Consider the following 24286-nt stretch of genomic DNA (forward strand, 5'->3'; position numbering starts at 1 on the left):
TTACTAGTAAAAAAAAAAAATATTAATAAAAATGCTATAAAACTACCCCCTATTTTGTAAACGCTATAACTTTTGCGCAAACCAATCAATCAATAATCGCTAATTGCGACTTTTTTTTAACCAAAAATATGTAGAAAAATACGTATCGGCCTATACTGAGGAAAAAAAATGTTTTTTAGATATTTTTGGGGAATATTTATTATAGTAAAAAGCAAAAAATATTAAATTTATTTGCAAAATTGTCGCTCTTTAAAAAAAATAAAAAACGCAGAGGTGATCAAATACCACCAAAAGAAAACTCTATTTGTGGAAAAAAAAGGATGCCAATTTTGTTTGAGAGCCATGTCGCACGACCACGCAATTGTCAGTTAAAGCGACGCAGTGCCGAATCGCAAAAAGGGGCCTGGTCCTTTTGAAGAAAAAAATGACTTGTTTTAAAAGAGCAGCATGGGCAAAGCTTCTTTTTTTTGGCCATACTTCTCTTGTGGGTCACAGGAGTACATTTACTTTTGCACTCCTCTGACACAGAGTCAGCTTATAGCGGGCTATTGTTCACTATTAGCTGATGGGGCACAGCCATGCCAGGCATTGGAAGGATCCCGACAATATTGTCCAGTTCTGACATCACAGAGGCACAGGAAGGCAGACATGCTTGCCTCCAGTAAAAGCACCCTAAAAGGGCCTATGTACCTGACATCAGACTCAACCTAGGTTCACACTGGTGCATGTAAAACACTGCATGTGATTGAATCCGCATCAAAATGGTGCAGGACCCCTTTTTTCCCCTCACACCTGGATCTCATCGCATGGGTGTGTGAACACCCATTCTGCCAATCGCATTGTGTTTTGTGATCTGTTTTGAGTTGCCGTTAAGATAACATTAACAATCACAGCAGATTACATGGACTTTGGAGTGCGATGCAGGGAAATGCAGCAAATCTTGAGCGTTTTCCGCATTGCATTAGTGTGAACCAGGGCTCAGGAGCAAGCCAAATGCAATGCCATTGGATGATTCTGAGTTGTTTTAATATTAATATTATACAGGATTTATACTGTTTAGCGCCAACAGTATACGCATCACTTTACAATGTAGAGGGGGGGGGGCAGGACAATTACAATACAGTTCTATACAAAAGGAATAGGAGGGCCCTGCTCACAAAGCTTACAATCTAAAGGATGTTTTACCATATACTTTGCCTTGTATGAGGAAAAAAAGCACAAACAAAAGTTGGGGTACACCCTTAGTTATCCCTAGCATTGCATAAAGGTGAAACCTTGCCTTTTCTCTGTAATGCAAGGCTGTCACTGCAAAAGTGCTGCATAACATGGAAACCATATTCACTGAATACTAATAGAAGTCTACAAAGTTTTATTTGATTGGAGGATTTAAAGCAGAACTAAATCCATCGATTTAATGGTTTCATAAAACCGTTACATTTCCAGCATGCCGGAATGCTAACTGTCACATTTGCTTGTGCTCTCAACCAAACTGTCATACCATCAAAAGGCTGGAGTCATAACCGATCACATGTGCAGCACCATGGCATTTCCAGATCAAAAAAAGACTAAGATGGCAAATTCCTTAGCTGAAAAGACTAGGAGGGGTTAGTTCTGTTTTAAAACAGAACCTGTCAATGGGAGCAGTGATTTCTGTCATGTTCTAGTGAGGCAACCCCCCCCCCCACAGTTGGAGTCACTCCCTAGGACACACTTAACTCCTTGATTGCCCCCTAGTGTTTAACCCTTCCCTGCCAGTCTCATTTACACAGTAATCAGTGCATTTTTTATAGCACTGATCACTGTATAAATGCCAATGGTCCCAAAATAGTGTCAAAAGTGTCTGATGTGTCCTCCATAATGTCGCAGTCATGATAAAAAACGCAGATTGCCGCCATTACTAATAAAAAAAAAAAAATTAATAATAAAAATGAAAAAAAAATCTATCCCCTATTTTGTAGATGCTATAAATTTTGCGCAAACCAATCAATATATGCTTAATGCAATTTTTTATCTATTACCAAAAATATGTAGAAGAATACGTATCGGCCTAAACTGAGAAAAAAATTTTTTTTTATATATTTTTGGGGATATTTATTATAGCAAAAAGTAAAAAATATTGATTTTTTTTTTTTAAATTGTCGCTCTTTTTTTGTTTATAGCGCAAAAAAATAAAAACCGCAGAGGTGATCAAATACCACCAAAAGAAAGCTCTATTTGTGGGTAAAAAAAGGACATCAATTTTGTTTGAGTGCAATGTCGCACAACCGTGCAATTTTCAGTTAAATCGACGCAGTGCCGTATCGCAAAAAGTGCTCTGGTCACGAAGGGGGTAAATCCTTCCGGGGCTGAAGTGGTTAAGAGCATCCTAGGAGCTGGATAATCACCCTGGTGGAAGGTGTGTGGGGTGTGTGCAGAGGGGACCAACCTGGATTAGCGTTCCTTTGTTTGTTTAAGAATTTACTCAGCTAAGGCCCACCGCAAAATAATTTCTGACTGGTCGCAATGGATTACTGCGCTTACGGTATGACTTTTTATTGAATAATACCGTATGGTACAAAAACAGATTGACACTAAACAGGGAAGGTTTATCTTCAGTATAGCAAGGTTCTTACCTGATCACGGTTTACGAAACCCCAGATTCCAGCAGCTACTTCACATGCGAATAGGATTACTAAGCAAGCGAAAAACTGTGGAAATACAATATGCAGGTTAGAAGAATATTAGATTATGTAGAATTACTAACAATGTCCCATGCTTATATAAAGTAAAGGTAGTGCTATGCTATGAACCTAAATACTGTGAGTAATAAAGTGCAAAGGTGCTCAATTAATTGTTTTAGCTGCAGAAACTGCAGGGCATGCAATTTCCTATGGATATATTCAGGGGCGGACTGACAACTCATGGGGCCCTCGGGCAATAGGAGATTTAGGAGCCCCAGGGCAATAGGAGAAGATTATGGGGCCCCTGGGCAATAGGAGATTTAGGGGCCCCCGGGCAATAGGAGAGGATTATGGGGCCCCCGGGCAATAGGAGAGGATTATGGGGCCCCCGGGCAACAGGAAAGGATTATGGGGCCCTGGGCAATAGGAGAAGAATATGGGGCCCCCGGGCAATAGGAGAAGATTATGGGGCCCCCAAGCAATAGATTAGGAGGCCACACAAAATACACACACAGAATAGGTACTGGAGAGGTGGGGCAGCTATTATCTTGGGATTAAAAAACAAACAAAAAAACACAGATTTTTACATACTGTCCCTGGTTTTATTGAGGCTGACAACTCTGACGGGGCCCCTTAGTGGTATGGGGCCCTCAGGCAGTGCCCGAGTGCCCGAATGGTCAGTCCGCCCCTGGATATATTCCCTATCACTGTTCTACGAAGAATCAATTGAGTGTATGATATACTTTTATTGATACACTTTTATTGTTTTATCCGAAGAAATTGCAGGGTATGCAACACGTTTTTATACTGCCCAGGACTAGATATACAGTGCCTTGCGAAAGTATTCAGCCCCCTTGAACTTTTCAACCTTTTGCCACATTTCAGGCTTCAAAACATAAAGATATAAAAATTTTATTTTTTGTGAAGAATCACCAACAAGTGGGACACAATTGTGAAGTGGAATGAAATCTATTGGATTTTTGAAACTTTTTTTAACTAATAAAAAAATGAAAAGTGGGGCGTGCAAAATTATTCGGCCCCCTTGCGTTAATACTTTGTAGAGCCACCTTTTGCTGCGATTACAGCTGCAAGTCGCTTGGGGTATGTCTGTATCAGTTTTGCACATCGAAAGACTGAAATTCTTGCCCATTCTTCCTTGCAAAACAGCTCGAGCTCAGTGAGGTTGGATGGAGAGCGTTTGTGAACAGCAGTTTTCAGCTCTTTCCACAGATTCTCGATTGGATTCAGGTCTGGACTTTGACTTGGCCATTCTAACACATGGATACCTTTATTTGTGAACCATTCCTTTGTAGATTTTGCTGTATGTTTGGGATCATTGTCTTGTTGGAAGACAAATCTCCGTCCCAGTTTCAGGTCTTTTGCAGACTCCAACAGGTTTTCATCCAGAATGGTCCTGTATTTGGCTGCATCCATCTTCCCCTCAATTTTAACCCTCTTCCCTGTCCCTGCTAAAGAAAAGCAGGCCCAAATCATGTTGCTGCCACCACCATGTTTGACAGTGGGGATGGTGTGTTGAAGGTGATGAGCTGTGTTGCTTTTACGACAAACATATCGTTTTGCATTGTGGGCAAAAAGTTTGATTTTGGTTTCATCTGACCATAGCACCTTCTTCCACATGTTTGGTGTGTCTCCCAGGTGGCTTGTGGCAAACTTTAGACAAGACTTTTTTATGGATACCTTTGAGAAATGGCTTTCTTCTTGCCACTCTTCCATAAAGGCCAGATTTGTGCAGTGTACGACTGATTGTTGTCCTATGGACAGACTCTCCCACCTCAGCTGTAGTTCTCTGCAGTTCATCCAGAGTGATCATGGGCCTCTTGGCTGCATCTCTGATCAGTCTTCTCCTTGTCTGAGCTGAAAGTTTAGAGGGACGGCCAGGTCTTGGTAGATTTGCAGTGGTCTGATACTCCTTCCATTTTAAAATGATTGCTTGCACAGTGCTCCTTGGGATATTTAAAGCTTGGGAAATCTTTTTGTATCCAAATCCGGCTTTAAACTTCTCCACAACAGTATTACGGACCTGCCTAGTGTGTTCCTTGGTCTTCATGATGCTCTCTGCGCTTTCAACAGAACCCTGAGACTATCACAGTGCAGGTGCATTTATACAGAGACTTGATTACACACAGGTGGATTCTATTTATCACCATCAGTCATTTAGGACAACATTGGATCATTCAGAGATCCTCGTTGAACTTCTGGAGTGAGTTTGCTGCACTGAAAGTAAAGGGGCCGAATAATTTTGCACGCACCACTTTTCAGTTTTTTATTTGCTAAAAAAGTTAAAATATCCAATAGATTTCGTTCCACTTCACAATTGTATCCCACTTGTTGGTGATTCTTCACAAAAAATTTAAATTGTATATCTTTATGTTTGAAGCCTGAAATGTGGCAAAAGGTTGAAAAGTTCAAGGGGGCCGAATACTTTCGCAAGGCACTGTATATTGAGCTTTGAACAATGGGGGTTATTTACTAAAGTAAAATCCACTTTGCACTGCAAGTGCACTTGGAAGTAAAGTCGCTGTAGATCTAAGGGGGACATGCAAGGAAAATAAAAAACAGCATTTTAGCGCACGTGATTGGATGATAAAATCAGCAGAGCTTCCACTCATTTCAGATCTACCCTTTAGATTTAGAGCGACTGCACTTCCAAGTGCACTTGCAGTGCAAAGTAAATTTGCCTTTCGTAAATAACCCCCATTGCCTCTTTCAACCATATCTTTCATTGAGCACCTTTGCACTTTATTACGCACAGTATTTAGGTTCAGGACTACCTTCAGTTTATATATTTTCTGGGTTCTAATATTTCCTTCAGTGTTGCAGCATATTGTTAAAAAAACGTACACATTTGGTAGTGCGGGAATATCATTGTATTAAATGTCCCATGCTTCCCGTGAATTACAAAGCTTCAACAATAATTTGGCCTGAACCTTCCTCTGGCTCTGCGCTGAATCCCCATAGAAATGAGACTGATTTAAAAGCACATTATGCTCACATTGCACTTACTCAGGGATACTCTTTAACCCCCCTGAAGGTATTCCCGAGTCTGGCTCGGGGTGGAATTTTTATATCGAAAGCGGTATCCCCAAGCCAGACTCGGGACTGCATCGCTGGATCCAGGAGGATGTTTACTTACCTTCTCCCTCGGATCCAGCGTTGTCTCCCCGCTGTACGAGCGAGCCGTGTCTCGCTCGATCTATCACGGACCCGATCTCCGTTCCCTGCGAGCGTTGCGACGCACGGGGACGGAGATCAGCGCCAAATTCAAAAAGTGAAACACACAGTATACATACAGTATAATGTAATCTTACAGATTACATTGCTGTATGTAAATATTTCACCTCCCCTTTGTCCCTAGTGGTCTGCCCAGTGTCCTGCATGCAGTTATATATAATAAAAACTGTTCTTTCTGCCTGGAAACTGGAGATTGTCCATAGCAACCAAACTGTCACTTTACATCAAAAATGGTTTTAGACCAGCTAGAAAACAGCGATAATAAATTGTAATCACTCGCAGAATTGAGCGATAGCAATTTGTGGGGAGATCCGTCATCAAATACTGAAAAGTAATGACAGTGACAATTCTGCAACTGAGCAAATTTCAGTGTTTTTGATTTGCTGACATTATTGAATAATTTTTATTATTGTTATATTATTTTTTGGTACAATTATTTATAGTTATTTATTATATTATAATTTATGATTTCATTTTTCAAACTTTATCATACCCGGGATGTCTGCTAGACTCTGGTTTGGACAGATTTAAGAGAGTTATTCCTAAAAATTACAGGACTACAATATAAAACGCCAAATTTTCATGCAAAATAATGGTACTGCTTTTAGCACCTAAAATCCGAAATAATCGTACCGCCAGGGAGGTTAAACTAACATGGCGGCTAACTGGTGTGTTTAAATGACAGGTACACTTTAAAAAGGCACACAGATCTATTAAGTGGATTAATAATTAAGAAGAGAGGAGAGAAGCTGACATCAGAGATACAAATCATCCTCTCAGTCTCCAGTGAGCTGCCCTGGATTTATACACAGTGTATGTACATGTCTGAGACCTCTGAGGATTTATCACCTTTCTGGCTGGAGCACTCTCCGTCCGGCTGGTAATAAGTGGATGGCCGTGTCTGGAATATGCCAAACCTATTAAACAAATTAATGCAGACGCTGCAGCGCCAGAGCAATCTCAGAGAGTCTCTTCTCCCCGGCAACACCATCACTTAATATGGGGCACATTGTTTCTTTACCTATTGTTGAAGCATTCTGCTTTGTTTTATGTCCACCTGCATACTGTTACTACCCTGTATGATACCAATAAAGCACCTTTGATTGTTAATATGGGGCAAATTTGACTTTGACTTACTGTTCCCAGCAGACACTGCGATTCCTGAATGGCGCCATAACATCCTAGGAAACCTACAAACATCATGACGGCACCGACTGCAATGATTATATAGATACCTATAAAAATAAAAATTAAAAAAAATAATGAATAGATGTTAGTGATGTAATGGAATTTGCGGCATTATATACTGTTTTCTGTTACACCAATAGTTGCACAAATAGTGGACCAATCATGCAGACGTTTGGAGGAGTAGGCAGGGTCTGGTGTAAAATCCTGGTGTTTTGATGCATATACGGTGCCTTGCGAAAGTATTCGGCCCCCTTGAACTTTTCAACCTTTTGCCACATTTCAGGCTTCAAACATAAAGATATACAATTTAAATTTTTTGTGAAGAATCACCAACAAGTGGGACACAATTGTGAAGTGGAACGAAATCTATTGGATATTTTAAACTTTTTTAGCAAATAAAAAACTGAAAAGTGGTGCGTGCAAAATTAGTCGGCCCCTTTACTTTCAGTGCAGCAAACTCACTCCAGAAGTTCAGCGAGGATCTCTGAATGATCCAATGTTGTCCTAAATGACTGATGGTGATAAATAGAATCCACCTGTGTGTAATCAAGTCTCTGTATAAATGCACCTGCTCTGTGATAGTCTCAGGGTTCTGTTGAAAGCGCAGAGAGCATCATGAAGACCAAGGAACACACTAGGCAGGTCCGTAATACTGTTGTGGAGAAGTTTAAAGCCGGATTTGGATACAAAAAGATTTCCCAAGCTTTAAACATCCCAAGGAGCACTGTGCAAGCGATCATTTTGAAATGGAAGGAGTATCAGACCACTGCAAATCCACCAAGACCTGGCCGTCCCTCTAAACTTTCAGCTCAGACAAGGAGAAGACTGATCAGAGATGCAGCCAAGAGGCCCATGATCACTCTGGATGAACTGCAGAGAACTACTGCTGAGGTGGGAGAGTCTGTCCATAGGACAACAATCAGTCGTACACTGCACAAATCTGGCCTTTATGGAAGAGTGGCAAGAAGAAAGCCATTTCTCAAAGATATCCATAAAAAGTCTCCTCTAAAGTTTGCCACAAGCCACCTGGGAGACACACCAAACATGTGGAAGAAGGTGCTCTGGTCAGATGAAACCAAAATCAAACTTTTTCCCCACAATGCAAAACGATATGTTTGGTGTAAAAGCAACACAGCTCATCACCCTCAACACACCATCCCCACTGTCAAACATGGTGGTGGCAGCATCATGGTTTGGGCCTGCTTTTCTTCAGCAGGGACAGGGAAGATGGTTAAAATTGAGGGGAAGATGGATGCAGCCAAATACAGGACCATTCTGGATGAAAACTTGTTGGAGTCTGCAAAAGACCTGAAACTGGGATGGAGATTTATCTTCCAACAAGACAACAAGACAATGATCCCAAACATACAGCAAAATCTACAAAGGAATGGTTCACAAATAAACGTATCCAGGTGTTAGAATGGCCAAGTCAAAGTCCAGACCTGAATCCAATCGAGAATCTGTGGAAAGAGCTGAAAACTGCTGTTCACAAACGCTCTCCATCCAACCTCACTGGGCTCGAGCTGTTTTGCAAGGAAGAATGGGCAAGAATTTCAGTCTCTCGATGTGCAAAATTGATAGAGACATACCCCAAGCGACTTGCAGCTGTAATCGCAGTAAAAGGTGGCTCTACAAAGTATTAACGCAAGGGGGCCGAATAATTTTGCACGCCCCACTTTTCATTTTTTTATTAGTTAAAAAAGTTTCAAAAATAGATTTCGTTCCACTTCACAATTGTGTCCCACTTGTTGGTGATTCTTCACAAAAAAGAAAAATTTATATCTTTATGTTTGAAGCCTGAAATGTGGCAAAAGTTGAAAAGTTCAAGGGGGCCGAATACTTTCGCAAGGCACTGTAGCAGCCCGTAGAGTTGAATGGTTATATGATCTTGTACTCAGGTAAATTATGCTTTTTTGCTTTGGCATTTACCTGTGTGCATGTGTTGGACGCATTCTGCCAAAGCGTTGCTTTCAGGAAATGCGTCATACTAGAGCTGCGCGATTAATCGTCAAGAATCGTTATCGCAATATTTTCCCCCGATCTTGACAAAAGTATTTCACAATTCTTTCTATGCTCTTCTGAAGCGACAGCAGTCAAAAAAAAGGAAGAAAAAAACTGGGCAGTCTGCCAAGAATCGCAACATTCTTTAGTAGTGGAACTTAAGACCCCTTTCACACTGGGGCGTTTTTTAGACGATTTAGCGTTAAAAAAAGTGCCTGTAAAGCACTTGAAAGAAGCCTCATCTGCAATCCCAATGTGAAAGCCCTAGTGCTTCAAGGGCCCTTTCACACTGCCAGCTCCCAAAAAACGCTGGTAAAGTGCTGCTTAAACAAGTGCCGCTTTACCAGCATTTTTCGAGTGTTATTGGGGACCTTTTCACCCTCGCTAGTGGCCAAATAAAGGGTTAAAAGCGCCCCTGCCAAAAGCGCTTTGCAGTCGCTTCCTATTGATTTCAATGGGAAGGGGCGTTTTAGGAGCGGTGTATTCACCGCTAAAAAACCACTGCAAAGAAGCTGCTTGCAGGACTTTTTTTGATGCCGTGCCAGCGCAGCGCCTCAGTGTGAAAGCACTTCCAAGTGCACTTTCAGTGCAAAGCGGATTTGTCTTTCGTAAATAACCCCCTTTGTGTGTAAATGAGGAAAGTTTAACCACTTAAACACTAAACCTTTTTCTGACATTTGTTGGTTTGAAGTTAAAATATATTTTTTTGCTAGAAAATTACTTAGAACCTCCAAACATTATACAGGCATACCCCACTTTTAAGTACACAATGGGGTTTATTTACTAAAGCTGGGAAGCGCAAAATCAGGCTCACTTCTGCATAGAAACCAATCAGCTTCCAGGTTTTATTACAAAAGCTTACCGTATATACTCGAGTATAGGCCGACCCGAATATAAGCCGAGGCCCCCAATTTACCCCCAAAAAAACTGGCAAACTTATTGACTCGTGTATAAGCCGAGGGTGAGACATGCCTGTCCATCCCTGTGTGTGTGTCCGTCCCTGTGTGTCCGTCCATCCCTGTGTGTGTGTCCGTCCCTGTGTGTCCGTCCATCCCTGTGTGTCCGTCCATCCCTGTGTGTGTGTGTGTCCATCCATCCATCCATCCCTGTGTGTGTGTGTGTCCATCCATCCATCCATCCCTGTGTGTGTGTGTCTCCATCCGTGTGTGTGTGTGTGTGTGTGTGTGTGTGTGTGTGTGTCCAGCCTACCTGTGTCCCGAGCCTCCGTCCCGTGCCTTGCCTCCTTGCCTCCGTCCCGTGCCTTGCCTCCTTGCCTCCGTCCCGTGTCGTGCCTTGCCTCCGTCCCGTGCCTTGCCTCCTTGCCTCCGTCCCGTGTCGTGCTTTGCCTCCGTCTCGTCCCGTGCCGTGCCTTGCCTCCGTCCTGTCCCGTGCCTTGCCAGGATCGCCGCTCTTCGTCGGCGCCTCGGCGGCCATACTACAATTCGAAAGCCGCGCCTCCGCCTCCGCCTGTGATAGGCGGAACACTGAATTTCCCAGCAGCCTGTGTTCCGCCTATCACGGACATCGTCTCATCCTCGTACTACGGACGAGGATGAGACGATGTCCGTGATAGGCGGAACACAGGCTGCTGGGAAATTCAGTGTTCCGCCTATCACAGGCGGAGGCGGAGGCGCGGCTTTCAAATTGTAGTATGTCCGCCGTCTGTCTGCTCGATACGCTGATCGAGCAGTCAGACGGCGATGACTCGAGTATAAGCCGAGGGGGGCACTTTCAGCCTCAAAAAAGAGGCTGAAAATCTCGGCTTATACTCGAGTATATACGGTAATTGAACAAGTAGGGGTTAGAAGCTCATTGGTTTCTATGCAGAAGTGAGCCTGATTTTGCGCTTCCCAGCTTTAGTAAAATAAACCCCATTGTGTACTTAAAAACAGGGCATGCCTGTATATATATATATATATATTATTTAGTAGAGACCCTTAGAGCAGTGATGGCGGACCTTGGCACCCCAGATGTTTTGGAACTACATTTCCCATGATGCTCGTGCACTTTGCAGTGTAGTTGAGCATCATGGGAAATGTAGTTCCAAAACATCTGGGGTGCCAAGGTTCACCACCACTGCCCTAGAGAAGAAAATGGTGGTTGTTGCAATATTTTATGTCACACTGTATTTACGCAGCGGCCTTTCAAATGCTATTTTTTGGGAAAAAATTACTTGCTGAATTGAAAAAAAAAACAGTAAGAGCGCCCACCCAGCCGTATATGTAAGTTGGCTGTGTGGGAAGTAGTTAAATAGTTTGTGCACTACTTTTGCAAGTTCAGGTGCGATTTGCATAGACATCTGTGCATGAAGTTGCACAGATGTCTTTCAAGTCGCACTGACATGCGACTTTGAAATTGTGCCCATTTAAGTGGAGTCGCACGATTTTGAAGTCGGATTCAGTGTGACCGAGAACTAAATCAGTTGTGGGCAACTGTGGCTCTCCAGCTGCTGTTGTGGAACTACATTTCCCATTCAACACCTGGAGAGCCGCAGTTGCCCACCCATGCTTAAAATGAATAAACAACGGCATCAAATGGGGCTTTTACACTTGTCTGAAGTTCCAAAATGAGAAATTTGACAACCACCTAATGGAAAGATGGGGGAGGAAGAAAATCACTCACCAATGTAAAAGGTCGCTGGAACCTGCTTGTCCCCAATTTGCTGGATCAAGATGTTAGAAGTCTTGGGCTCATGTCGAAGCCACAGGGCTACGCCAAGGATCACCCCGCCTGCCAACTAAAGAAGAATTTGTAAATGGTTAAAAAAAGGACAGAAGTGAACATAAAGTAGTATGACAGTAATCAGGAGTTAGAAATGCCTTTATAAAGCACGGCATACACAATGGAGTTGTTAAAAACATTTATCTATCTGACAGCAGCACTAATGTCGTCCTGAATACAACGCCAACACAACACATCAAAACTGCGTTCAGTGACACCATCCAATGAGGCCAATAAATACACATGCCAAATATGCACTTACTTCACCCATTGTATACACTTCACACTGACACTGATACAAATAGTGTTTGGGTGAGGCAGATGACTCTTAAGGGGCCATGGCAATTAAACACAATCTGACCTGTAAAATCTTCCACCAAAAACATAAGACAACGTTTACAGATGTGAGGCCAAATAATTCAATTGTAGTCTCATCTGACCACCCTAAACGCACCTTGAAGGTTCTGAGGCCACATGGAGATGAGACTAACATTGAATTATTTGGCCTCAACACCAAATATGTCTGGTGGAAATCCAATAGAGCTCACCATCTAAAATTACATGATTCCTACAGTAAAGCATGGAGGTTGTGATATCCTGTAATGGGGGGTGTTGCTCTGCAGCAGGGACTGGAGCACTTGTCAGGATAGAAGGAAAAATGGATGGGGCAAAATACCATCAAATTCTTGAGGAACATCTGCTGTCCTTTGCCAGAAAGTTGTCAATAGGAAGAAGGTTTACATCCCTACATGACAATGACCTTCCTACAAAAATGACAACACAGTGGTTGAAGGAGAAAAGGGTGAATGTCCTTGCATCGTCTAGTCAGAGCCCAGACTTAAATCCCACTGAAAATCTGTGGAATGACTTGAAGACTGCAGTCCACAAACGGACACCAATAAATTTCAGAGTTGTAAAGTCAGAAGGTTTTTTTTTATCTTAATGCATTTTATGTATTGTACCTATACAGTATGTACCTGTATGTAAAGTGGTTGTATACTCAGTTACACCACTTGTACCTACAGGTAAGCCTATAATAAGGCTTACCTGTAGGTACTGAAAATATCTCCTAAACTTGCACTATATACGCTGCTGCCGACGTCATCGGTGCATGCTAGGGTTGCCACCTTTTCTTCAAGTCAAACCCGAACACTTTAGCGGCTCACATCAATTTTATTTATAGTATAAACTATACATATATTTTGCTATTAAATAACATTTCTAATAATATGAAGTTAATAACAAGAGTTCCCTCTTTACATCTGAGTCCACAGAGTTCTCCTTTTACATCTGAGTCCACAGAGTTCTCCTTTTACATCTGAGTCCACAGAGTTCTCCTTTTACATCAGAATCCACAGAGTTCTCCTTTTACATCAGAGTCCACAGAGTTCCCTTACACGGTAAAGGGGGACTCTGCAGACTCTGATGTAAGGGATAACTCTGGGGACTCTAACATAACAAATTGTGGCCTCTGGTGTAATGGGAAACGCTGATGTAAGGGTTCCTCTGAGAACCCTGATTTACATTAGTGTACTCTCTCAGAGGCAGGAGAGAGAAGAGGGGAAACTTTAGTCACAGACAGGAATGGATGGTGAGCTCACTCACTCCTTGGCAGTCAGAGCTTTTCATCCAGATATATCTGAGGCTGATGGAATTTTAAATTTCTGGCCCCTGCTTTCCTTTTAACTGAGGAAAAGCGCCAGAGGTTGAAGTGTGAGTAAATACAGAGGGAAAGGAAGGAGAGGATCAGATCAAGCCCTCCCTCCTCTGACGTGTGTGTGTGTGGTGGTGGTAATTGTTAGGTTAGTGCTAACTTTGGGCAGGGTGAAAGAGAGTGTAACAGACACTCAGTTTAGACAACTGCAACCAGCAAGTAAATATCTCCTAAACCATATTATATGCTTACCTTTAGGTAAAAGTGGTTGCACAGGGTGTACAATCACTTTAAGATAAAAAGCCTTCTGTGTGCAGGAGCTCCCCTCAGCCCCCCTAACACTTACCTGAGCCCCATCTAGATCCAGCGATGTGCATGAGTGCCTCGGCCGTCCAAGATTGGCTGAGACACAACAGTGGCGCCACTGGCTCCCGCTGCTGTCAATCAACGTCAGTTAGCGAATGAGGAGAGAGAGAGGGTGGGACCAAATCATGCCTCCAGGTCTAAATGGAGCTGCTTGCCGTGGGGGGGGGACTGGGCAGGAGGGAGGAGCCAGGAGCTTTGGCGAGGGACCCGAGAAGAGGAGGATCCGGGCTGCTCTGTGCAAAACCACTGCACAGAGCAGGCAAGTATAACATGTTTGTTATTTCAAAGAAAAAAAAACACACAAGACTTTATCATCACTTTAACTAAACTTGAGCAGTTCTGCAAAGAAGAGCGTGCAAATATTCAAAGTCTAGGTGTGCAAAGTTAGTAAAGACATATCCCAACAGACTAAAGGCTGTAATTAACAACTTCAGCCTTGGAAGGATTTACCCCCCTTAATGACCAGGCCATTTTTTGCGATACGGCATTGAGTCACTTTAACTGACAACTGCGCGGTCATGTGACGCTGTACCCAAATAAAATCGATGTCCTTTTTTCCCCACAAATAGAGCTTTCTTTTGGTGGTATTTGAGCACTTCTGCTGGTTTTTATTTTTTGCGCCATAAACAAAAAAAGAGCGACATTTAAAAGTCGCAATAGAAAAAGTCTTTTGCTGATCTGACTGCAATAAAAACTGAAATCTGATTGGTTAATAGGAATTACTGCACTTTGCACATTATTGTTTTTTTTAATGTCACAATTGAGTAGTGCGGTGGGCTGTAGGGTGTCTGGGAGCTGTAACCTCTCTGTTTAGGGTCAGGAGGGGCAGCGTTCTGTTTTACTGACTCAGATCCTTTTTCCGAAGGAAGGAAGCTCCATGGGAATGTGTTTTAAAGAAGTTAAGAAATGCAGGGTCATACGTAGCAGAAGCAGGAAGATCGGGGCATGGGGTCAGACAGAAGGAGCCTTTTCTAGAGGACTAAATAGAAGGAAGCAACAGATCAGAGCGCTATAACTCCGGGGACACGCTTCATCTTCATTTAGAACATTACTCTATTTTCTGCTATAATATCCAGCATGATGATTGCTGCCAGAAACCAAAATGACAACTGATAATACAATATGTGTTATCAACAAGGGACTATTTTTAAAGAACTTTGGCTAAGCATTATGTGAATGTAAACAAGTTTCATGAATTCACAAATAACAAAAATAAATAAAGAAATGTAGCCCAATTTCTTTAAAAAAAAAAAATAAGAAAAAAAAACGATTTTTTTTAAATCAAAAAAAAAAAAAAAAATGAAAAAAAAAACGAAGCCCAATTTCTTACAAAAAGAGGAAAATAAAAAATAAAAACAAGACTACACACCAATGTGTTGCTGTAATGCGCAAAGCATGTGCTTTGTTTTTGTAACACAGGGCACCACGATGCATGGAAGGTAGAACTGCACAATTCTGGATAAAATGAGATTCACTATTTTTTTTTCTTAGAATAAAGATCATTATTTTTGACGTAACATCACCTTTCACATTATCCCAAAAAAATTGGGTTAACTTTCCGGTTTTGTTTTTTTCTTTAATTCATTGAAGAATATTTTTCCCAAAAAAATTGCGCTTGAAAGACAGCTGCGCAAATATAGTGTGACATAAAATATTGCAAAGACCGGCATTTTATTCTCTAGGGTCTCTGCTAAAAAATATATATAATGTTTGGGGGTCCTACGTAATTTTCTAGCAGAAAATACTGATTTTAACTGTCAAAAAAAGATTCATTCTTTAAGTTGTTAAACTGGCCTAAGACCCCTTTCACACTGGGTCGTTTTGCAGGCGCTATTACGCTAAAAATAGTGCCTGCAAATCGACCTGAAACAGCCGCTGCTGTGTCTTCAGTGTGAAAGCCCTCGGGGAGTGGTGCGCTAGCAGGACGGTAAAAGTCCTGCTAGCAGCATCTTTGGAGTGCTGAAGGAGCAGTGTATACATCACTCCTTCACCGCTCCTGCCCATTGAAATCAATGGGGCAGCGTGGCTATAACGCCGGCAAAGTGCCTCTGCTGAGGCACTTTGCAGTGGTTTTTAACCCTTTCTCAGCTGCTAGCGTGGGGTAAAACCACCCCGCTAGCGGTCGAATAGCGTCACAAATTTGACGGTAAAGCGCTGCTATTTTTAGCGGCACTTTACCACCGACGCACCTCCCACCCCCTCAATCTCCTCACACATCACTGATTTACTAACAGACATATCAGCCTGGATGTCACACCACTTCCTCAAACTGAATCTAAAACTGAGCTCATATTTCCTCCCCCACATGCCCCTTCCCCTGACTCCTCTGTCAAGATCAATGGCACAACTATCAGTCTGTCCCCACATGCCAGGGTGCTAGGGGTAACCCTAGACTCTGAACTCTCCTTTGAGGCCCACATACAATCCCTGTCCAAATCATGCCGCCCCGCTACATCCCTTTTTAACCAGTGACACCACCAAGCTACTAATTCACTCCCTGCTCATCTCTCATCTCGACTACTGCAACTCTCTCTTCATTGGATTACCTTTACATAGACTATCCCCCCCTTCAGTCCATCATGAATGCCGCTACAAGACTCATCCACCTTACCAGCCATTCAGTGTCCTCCACCACTCTCTGCCAATCCCTCCACTGGCTTCCACTCACCCAACGAATAAAATTCAAAGTACTAACAATAATTTACAAAGCCGTCCACAACTCTGCCCCCAGCTACATCACTAACCTAGTCTAAAAATACCAACTAGGCCGCTCTCTTCGGTCTTCCCAAGACCTTCTAATCTCTAGCTCCCTTGTCACCTCCTCCCATACTCGCCTCCAGGATTTCTCCAGAGCTTCTCCCATCCTTTGGAACTCCCTACCCCAATCTGTCTGACTGTCCCCTAATCTATCCATCTTTAGACAATCCCTGAAAACTCTTCTCTTTAAAGAAGCTTATCTTGCTTCTAACTGATATACAGTTTTACTTTCTTTTAGAAAGTTTTGTATTTGGGAATTCATTTTTTCGTGTTAGACACTCCATCCGTGGTAGAAACAGGTCGCTAAGCTGTGGTTTTACTCCCCCCCGGCACCTATATGAATGCTAACATTACAGCTGTTTGGTCTACACTGATGTGCAACATTTGTTACCATATGACTGCACATGAGTTGGAAACACCTGATTGAAATTTTCTTGTTTTTTTCTTGTTTTGTTATCTTGTTACCGCTCTAGGTTGCACTTCCCTTTCTGTTTCTTTTTTTACATAGATTGGGTTTAAGGTATTGATCAGACAATTTAAAGGAGCAGCTGCACAGATCCCGGCTGGAGGTTTTTCTTTATACTGGCATTGAGAATCTCTTATAAATTAGTGTAGGTGAGACGTCATATAGAGCCTCCTAACATCTTACAAAACAAAATAGAAAAATAAATATCTGGACTTTTCAGGTGCCGTATACCAGATAATAGAACTAACATTAAAAGTTCATTATTAGAAAATTGTGTTTAAAATACTGTATTTATATGAAACCATATACAGTCATGACACATTTCTTGTAGTCCTTAATTCCATAGTGGTATTGAGATGATAATTCCCAACATGTTTCGCCCACTGGGGGACTGGACTAATGGTTATGACACCTTATCAAATGAAAACTAATTATAAATATATATAGCCAATGTAGCATTTCAAATGATTTTTACATATATTTTCAATGATGTTGATTCATCAAGCTGACCCCATGATTAGTCATATATAGCTTGGGTATTTGATGTAAACTATTCAATAGAAGTTCCCAATGGTGTCAATTTAAAAGCAGCTATCTATGACCAGAGGAAGCATGTAGAAAGAAAAAAATGATTTCTAATTTCAAATAATAGCAAAGATTGGGAATCCCTTGCTAACTGGATATAGATGAGGGAAATTCTGTTTGTTCTTCTTATCATTAAGCTTGGCAGGGCTGTGCACCTACTGCGACCGCAGTGTTTTGCTTTGCGGCATTTTTAACTCAGGCTGCACCTGTCAAACTCATCCATTGAGTTCAACAGGAGCACCCCACAACCATGACCAAACAGCGGGAGGAAGCAGGATCACCTCCTAAACACCTGTGAACCATTGCTATACTGCCCTCTCATAAGTGATCCACTGCATGTCGCTTTTCAGAGGGCGCTAAGCACTGCTGCCAACTTTTTTTTTTTAAAGTTGTTGTTATAATTGATATTTTAAAAGGATCGATCTCCAAAAATTTTAGTTAAGCATCACTCAAAAAAAAACAAAAAAACACTAAGAAAATATTCCCAGCTCAACTCACCAGCCAATCTGCAACCAACTGAATGGTCCTGTCAACCAGTCTGCATTAAAAACAACGGTTTAGTATGCACAAATTTGCAACTACATGTGTAAGCTACAGAGCCGCTCTAAGGAACCACAATATTTCTGGGGTCCTTCTATTTACAAGAGTATTTCTTACTCTTGTAAAATGTAGGAGAGTACCTGCATTCTAATGGATAGATAGAAGGCAGGTGGGCATGAAGGTAGACCACTTAAAGGCACAGGGGCACAACGGACACCCAGCATATAGCATCACTTTGAGGCTCCATCTTTCTAAAGTGGTCTATCTATCTATCTATCTATCTATATATATATATATATAAAATGATTACAATTGGCTAAGATCTAAAATCCCTTTATCACAAGCACCTTTTGGCTGAACCACTTTACAGCTAAAATTCTTAGTACATGTAACGAAAACACAGGAAAGGACTTGAGAAAACAGGAAGAGCAGAAGTGTCAAAACTAGAGGATTCGAGGGAACAGAAAGACATCCTAGTATATTAATTGCACCGCACAGTATATAAATAATAACTTGTTAGTATATGAAGAAGACCATCCTGTACCAGAGTTAGGCAGACAATGCTGAGAACTGTAGTTATCATACTAATGGGCGTGCCATAAGAGGCGACTATCACAAGGCATTCATTATCACTGCTATGTCATGACCACATATTTATGGCAGTAATGCTCAAAGGAGGAAATCGTTACATTTGTTAACTTAAGAATTTTTATTTTTTTTAATGAATTAAGGTAAAAAGTGGCTTGCCATGGGGGCGTTTGTCAAGGGGGAGGAGCCAGGAGCGGCAGCGGGGGGACCCATGAAGAGGAGGATCCGGGCTGCTCTGTGCAAAGCCATTACAAAGAGCAGGTAAGTATAACGTTTGTTTTTTTGTTTTTTGTTTTTGCATTAAGGCTTGGTTCACACCTATGCAGTTTGCTTTTGATTGGATTCTGCTCTGCTTTATGCGGTGCGTTTCTGCGGACACGGTTTTGCCCCATTTTAAGTTTTTGAGTTTTTTGTGCTTTTTTTTTTGTTTGCCCAATTTGTTGTTGCAAGAAGGGTGCACAAACAAGGTCCATAAAAGGTCCATAAAGACATGAATGAGCAAGCTTGGGGTGGAGGAACATGACTGGCCTGCATAGAGTCCTGACCTCAACCAGATAAGACACCTTTTGGATGAATTAGAGCGGAGACTGCAAGCCAGGCCTTCTCGTCCAAAATCAGTGCCTGACCTCACAAATGCACTTCTGGAAGAATGGTCAACCATTCCCATAGACACACTCCTAAACCTTGTGGACAGCCTTCCCAGAAGAGTGACACTCCCACCACCATGCTTGACTGTAGGCAAGACACACTTTGTCTTTGCACTCCTCACCTGCTTGGCAACACACACGCTTGACACCATCTGAACAAAATACGTTTTTCTTGGTCTCATGAGACCACAGGACACGGTTCCAGTAATCCATGTCCTTAAGCCGCGTACACACGTAGCCGTCTGTCCGACGTACTTAGTCTGGCGGACTTCCTGTCAGACTGTCCATCGGACTTTCCGAACGGGCTACTTGCCCACACGGCACTTTTTCAGCGGACTAATACGGCGTACTAAGTCCGCCGTACTATCCGCCCTACTTTTGAAATGAACGGACTCGCCCACACACGCGGAGGAAAGTCCGCTCATTTCGAGCGCATCTCCAGGTAGGCGAGGCCCGCGAAGGATACGTCGCTGGCCCCGCCTCCTGGTATGGACTTAAAGGGGAACCCCAACGCCGAAAAAAAACGGCGTGGGGGTCCCCCCAGGTCCACATCAGACCCTTGTCCGAGCACGCTACCCGGTCGGCCAGGAAAGGGGGGACGAGCGAGCGCCCCCCCCTCCTGAGCCGTACCAGGCCGCGTGCCCTCAACATGGGGGGTGCCTTGGGGAGGGGGCGCGCGGCCCCCCCACCCCAAAGCACCTTGTCCCCATGTTGATGAGGACAAGGGCCTCTTCCCGACAACCCTGGCCGTTGGTTGTCGGGGTCTGCGGGCGGGGGGCCTATCGGAATCCGGGAGCCCCCTTCAATAAGGGGGCCCCCGGATACCGGCCCCCCACCCTATGTGAACAAGTATGGGGTACAATGTACCCCTACCCATTCACCTGTAAAATAAAGTACAAAAAAAACACAACACACGAGATAAAATAGTTTATTGCACAGCTCCGGGGGTCTTCCGTCTTCGGGGGTCTTCTCGCCGGACTCCTCCGCTATCTTCTTGTAGCTCTTTTGCTAGCGGAGGAGCCCGGCTTTCTTCCTCGCCGCCGGCCTCTTCTTCCGACTTCGGGGGTCTTGTCCCCCTCTTCGGTTCTTCTGCCGGGCCACCGCGCCTTCTTCTAGCTCTTTTACAGGCGGTGGCCCGGTCTTCTGCCGCCGCCTTCCGTTCTTCTGTTCTACTTCTTCAGATGTTGCCTCGCCGAGTCCTTCGCTCACACTGACGGGGACCGTGCATGCGGCGACTTATATAGGGACAAGGGGCAGGGTCTTCGGTTGATGTCACATGGGTTGATGTCACATGGTGACCCCACCCCTTACGATGTCACAGTCCCGGAGGATGCTGGGACTGTCGCCATGTGACATCAACCCATGTGACATCAACCGAAGACCCCGCCCCTTGTCCCTATATAAGTCGCCGCGTGCCCGGTCCCCGTCATTGTGAGCGGAGGACTCGGCGAGGCAACATCTGAAGAAGAAGAAGAAGAAGAGAAGAACAGAAGAACGGAAGGCGGCGGCGGCAGAAGACCGGGCCACCGCCTGTAAAAGAGCTAGAAGAAGGCGCGGTGGCCCGGCAGAAGAACCGAAGAGGGGGACAAGACCCCCGAAGTCGGAAGAAGAGGCCGGCGGCGAGGAAGAAAGCTGGGCTCCTCCGCTAGCAAAAGCTACAAGAAGATAGCGGAGGAGTCCGGCGAGAAGACCCCCCGAAGACGGAAGACCCCTGGAGCTGTGCAATAAACTATTTTATCTTGTGTGTTGTGTTTTTTTTTTGTACTTAATTTTACAGGTGAATGGGTAGGGGTACATTGTACCCCATACTCATTCACATAGGGTGGGGGGCCGGTATCCGGGGGCCCCCTTATTGAAGGGGGCTCCCGAATTCCGATAAGCCCCCCGCCCGCAGACCCCGACAACCAACGGCCAGGGTTTTCGGGAAGAGGCCCTTGTCCTCATCAACATGGGGACAAGGTGCTTTGGGGTGGGGCGCCGCGCCTGGTACGGCTCAGGAGGGGGGGGGGCGTTCGCCTTTCCTGGCCGGCCGGGTAGCATGCTCGGACAAGGGTCTGATGTGGACCTGGGGGGACCCCCACGCCTCGGCGTTGGGGTTCCCCTTTAAGTCCATACCAGGCGGCAGGGCCAGCGACGTCTCCTTCGCGGGCCCCGCCTACCTGGAGACCCGCTCGAAAGGAGCGGACTTTTCTCCGGGCGGGAAAAGTCCGCTCATTTCAAAAGTACGGCGGACTGGCATACACATGGCTGGATTGTCCGCTGAAATGCGAGTCCGGCGGGAAGATTGGAGTGCAAAACTACTTTCTAAGTCCGCCGTACTTTCGGGCCAAAAAAGTATGCCGGAGGCTACACACGGGGGGATTGTCCGGCGGGCTTGAGTTTGCCGGACTTTTCCACCCGCTTGTTTGATTGTGTGTACGCGGCATTAGTCTGCTTGTCTTCAGCAAATTGTTTGCTGGCTTTCTTGTGCATCATCTAGAACAGGCTTCCTTCTGGGATGACAGCCATGCAGACCAATTTGATGCAGTGTGCGGCGTATGGTCTGAGCGCTGACAGGTTGACCCCCCCAACCCTTCAACCTCTGCAGCAATGCTGGCAGCACTCATACATCTATTTCCCAAAGACAACCTCTGGATATAACGGTGAGCACATGCACTCAACATCTTTGGTCGACCATGGCGAGGCCTGTTCTGAGTGGAACCTGACCTGTTAAACTGCTTTATGGTCTTGGCCATCGTGCTGCAGCTTGGTTTCAGGGTCTTGGCAATCTTCTTATAGCCTAGACCATCTTTATGTAGAGCAACAATTCTTTTTTTCAGATCCTCAGAGAGTGCTTTACCATGAAGTGCCATGTTGAACCTCCAATGACCAGTATGAGAGAGGGAGAGCGATAAAACCAAATTTAACACACCTGCTCCCCATTCACACCTGAGACCTTGTAACACTAACAAGCCACGTGACACCGGGGGGGGGGGAAATGTCTAACTGGGCCCAATTTGGACATTTTCACTTAGGGGTGTACTCACTTTTGTTGTCAGCAGTTTAGACATTAATGGCTGTGTTTTGAGTTATTTTGAGGGGACAGCAAATTTACACTTGTTATACAAGCTGTACACTCACTACTTTACATGGTAGCAAAGTGTCATTTCTTCAGTTTTGTCACATGAAAAGATATAATAAAATATTTACAAAAATATGTGAGGGGTGTACTGTACTCACTTTTGTGAGATACTGTTTATAAATATATACAGTATATATAGGGGGCACATATCTGTGATACATTCACATTGCCTCATGCTTTATTCCTTTAAAGACCAGAGAAGGGTACTTGAAGTTGAAAACTAATTCTGAACAGGCAGATTCTTTATTGCAGAATAGACATGCAATGGGGGTTATTTACGAAAGGCAAATCCACTTTGCACTGAAAGTGCACTTGGAAGTGCAGTCACTGTAGATCTGAGGGGGACACGCAAGGAAAAAAAAAAAAAAAAAACAGCATTTTAGCTTGCACTTGATTGGATGATAAAATCAGCAGCGCTTCCCCTCATTTCAGATCTACCCCTTAGATTTAGTGCGACTGCACTTCCAAGTGCACTTTCAGTGCAAAGTGGATTTGCCTTTCATAAATAACCCCCAATGTCTCTCTTTTACAATAGAACACAAATACCATTCAGTTTGCAATCCTCTGGGAGCGATGTCATCGTGCAATGGCCAAGAAATCAGGGGGGGAGATGCTAGCGCTGGTGAAGGACATCACATGTTTCGGCAGTGGTGTAGGCCTTCCGGAACAAATCAGATGTCAAAGGCCTCTGAAAAACAATCAACCACGGTTCGCTCTTCAGAGGATGACACAAGTATAAACAAGCCCTTACTCCCTATAAGTGTAGATTAAAACAATACGGACAAGTCTATGTCATGATCCAGACCATAAGCACAGTATGGAAAGTATGAAAGTTGCGTATTGTAAGTATAGCTGAACGCAGAAGCGATTAGCTGACCGTGAATGTATTCAGTATCAAAAGGAAGTGTGCCTGTCTGTGGTATGGTCTGCATATCCAAAGTATCTAAACCACAACATAAGAGATAATTGGATTATGCTGGTAATTTCATTGTCTTGCACAAATGCACACTGAGCAGTATGAGATCTCTAGATTGCTGTTCCTACAAAATGGTTACATTTGTTTACAAGGGATTTCAATTGTATGATCAGCAACATATATGTACATGTAGAAACAGGTCATATAACTCCAGTGCAGCGTCATATCAATACTATAATCAATATTCTGTAGCTATCAAAAAATGCAGATGCACTCCGCAAGTTGTTCTAGAGCTTAGCAAATGAGGTGCAGCTTCTCTTTGCAAAGAGTACCCAATCATGTGCAAGGAAAAAAAATTACTGCATTTTTGATTGCACGTGATTGGATGATGAAAGTCAGCAGTTTCTGCTCAGTTACTAAGTTTTGGAGCAACGGCTCTTGCAGAATGCAACTGCACTTTGTTAAGTGCACAGTCTATTTGCCTTTAATAAATCAACCCCAATGGGGGAGGCTGTGACTGTGCACTTTGGAAAATGCAGTTGCATTCTGCAAGTGCAGTTGCTCCAGAGCTTAGTAAATGAGCAGAAGTTCTGCTGACTTCCATCATCCAATCATGTGCAAGCAAAATTGCTGTTTTTTTATTTTCCTTGGGTTCTCTTTGCAAAGTGAGGCTTTACCTCATTTATTAAACTCTGGCGCAACTGCACTTTGCAAAGTGCACAGTCTATTTGCCTTTAGTAAATCAACTCCGTCGGTCTTCCGTATGAAAGAATTTTAAAGCGTATCAAAAAGCAAGAAAAAAAAAAAAGAACTTATTGCAGCCT

The 24286-nt window shown here is 43.6% G+C and overlaps 1 protein-coding gene across 1 annotated transcript in view; it reads right to left on the reverse strand.

Moving 5' to 3' along the window:
* The window catches only part of CD81 (CD81 molecule), a 98820-nt gene that overhangs the window by 23021 nt on the left and 51513 nt on the right, over positions 1–24286 (reverse strand). The window contains exons 2-4 of the mRNA XM_077460693.1: positions 11724–11838; positions 7050–7147; positions 2613–2687 (exon numbers count right to left, since the gene is read on the reverse strand). Of these exons, the coding sequence (XP_077316819.1) occupies positions 2613–2687; positions 7050–7147; positions 11724–11838 (288 nt within the window). The remainder of the gene's footprint in view (positions 1–2612; positions 2688–7049; positions 7148–11723; positions 11839–24286) is intronic.

This window comes from Lithobates pipiens, unplaced genomic scaffold, assembly GCF_037356315.1.
Source record: "Lithobates pipiens isolate NorthernLeopardFrog02 unplaced genomic scaffold, aLitPip1_a1.2 Scaffold_10, whole genome shotgun sequence".
In the NCBI taxonomy this organism is placed as follows: Eukaryota; Metazoa; Chordata; class Amphibia; order Anura; family Ranidae; genus Lithobates; species Lithobates pipiens.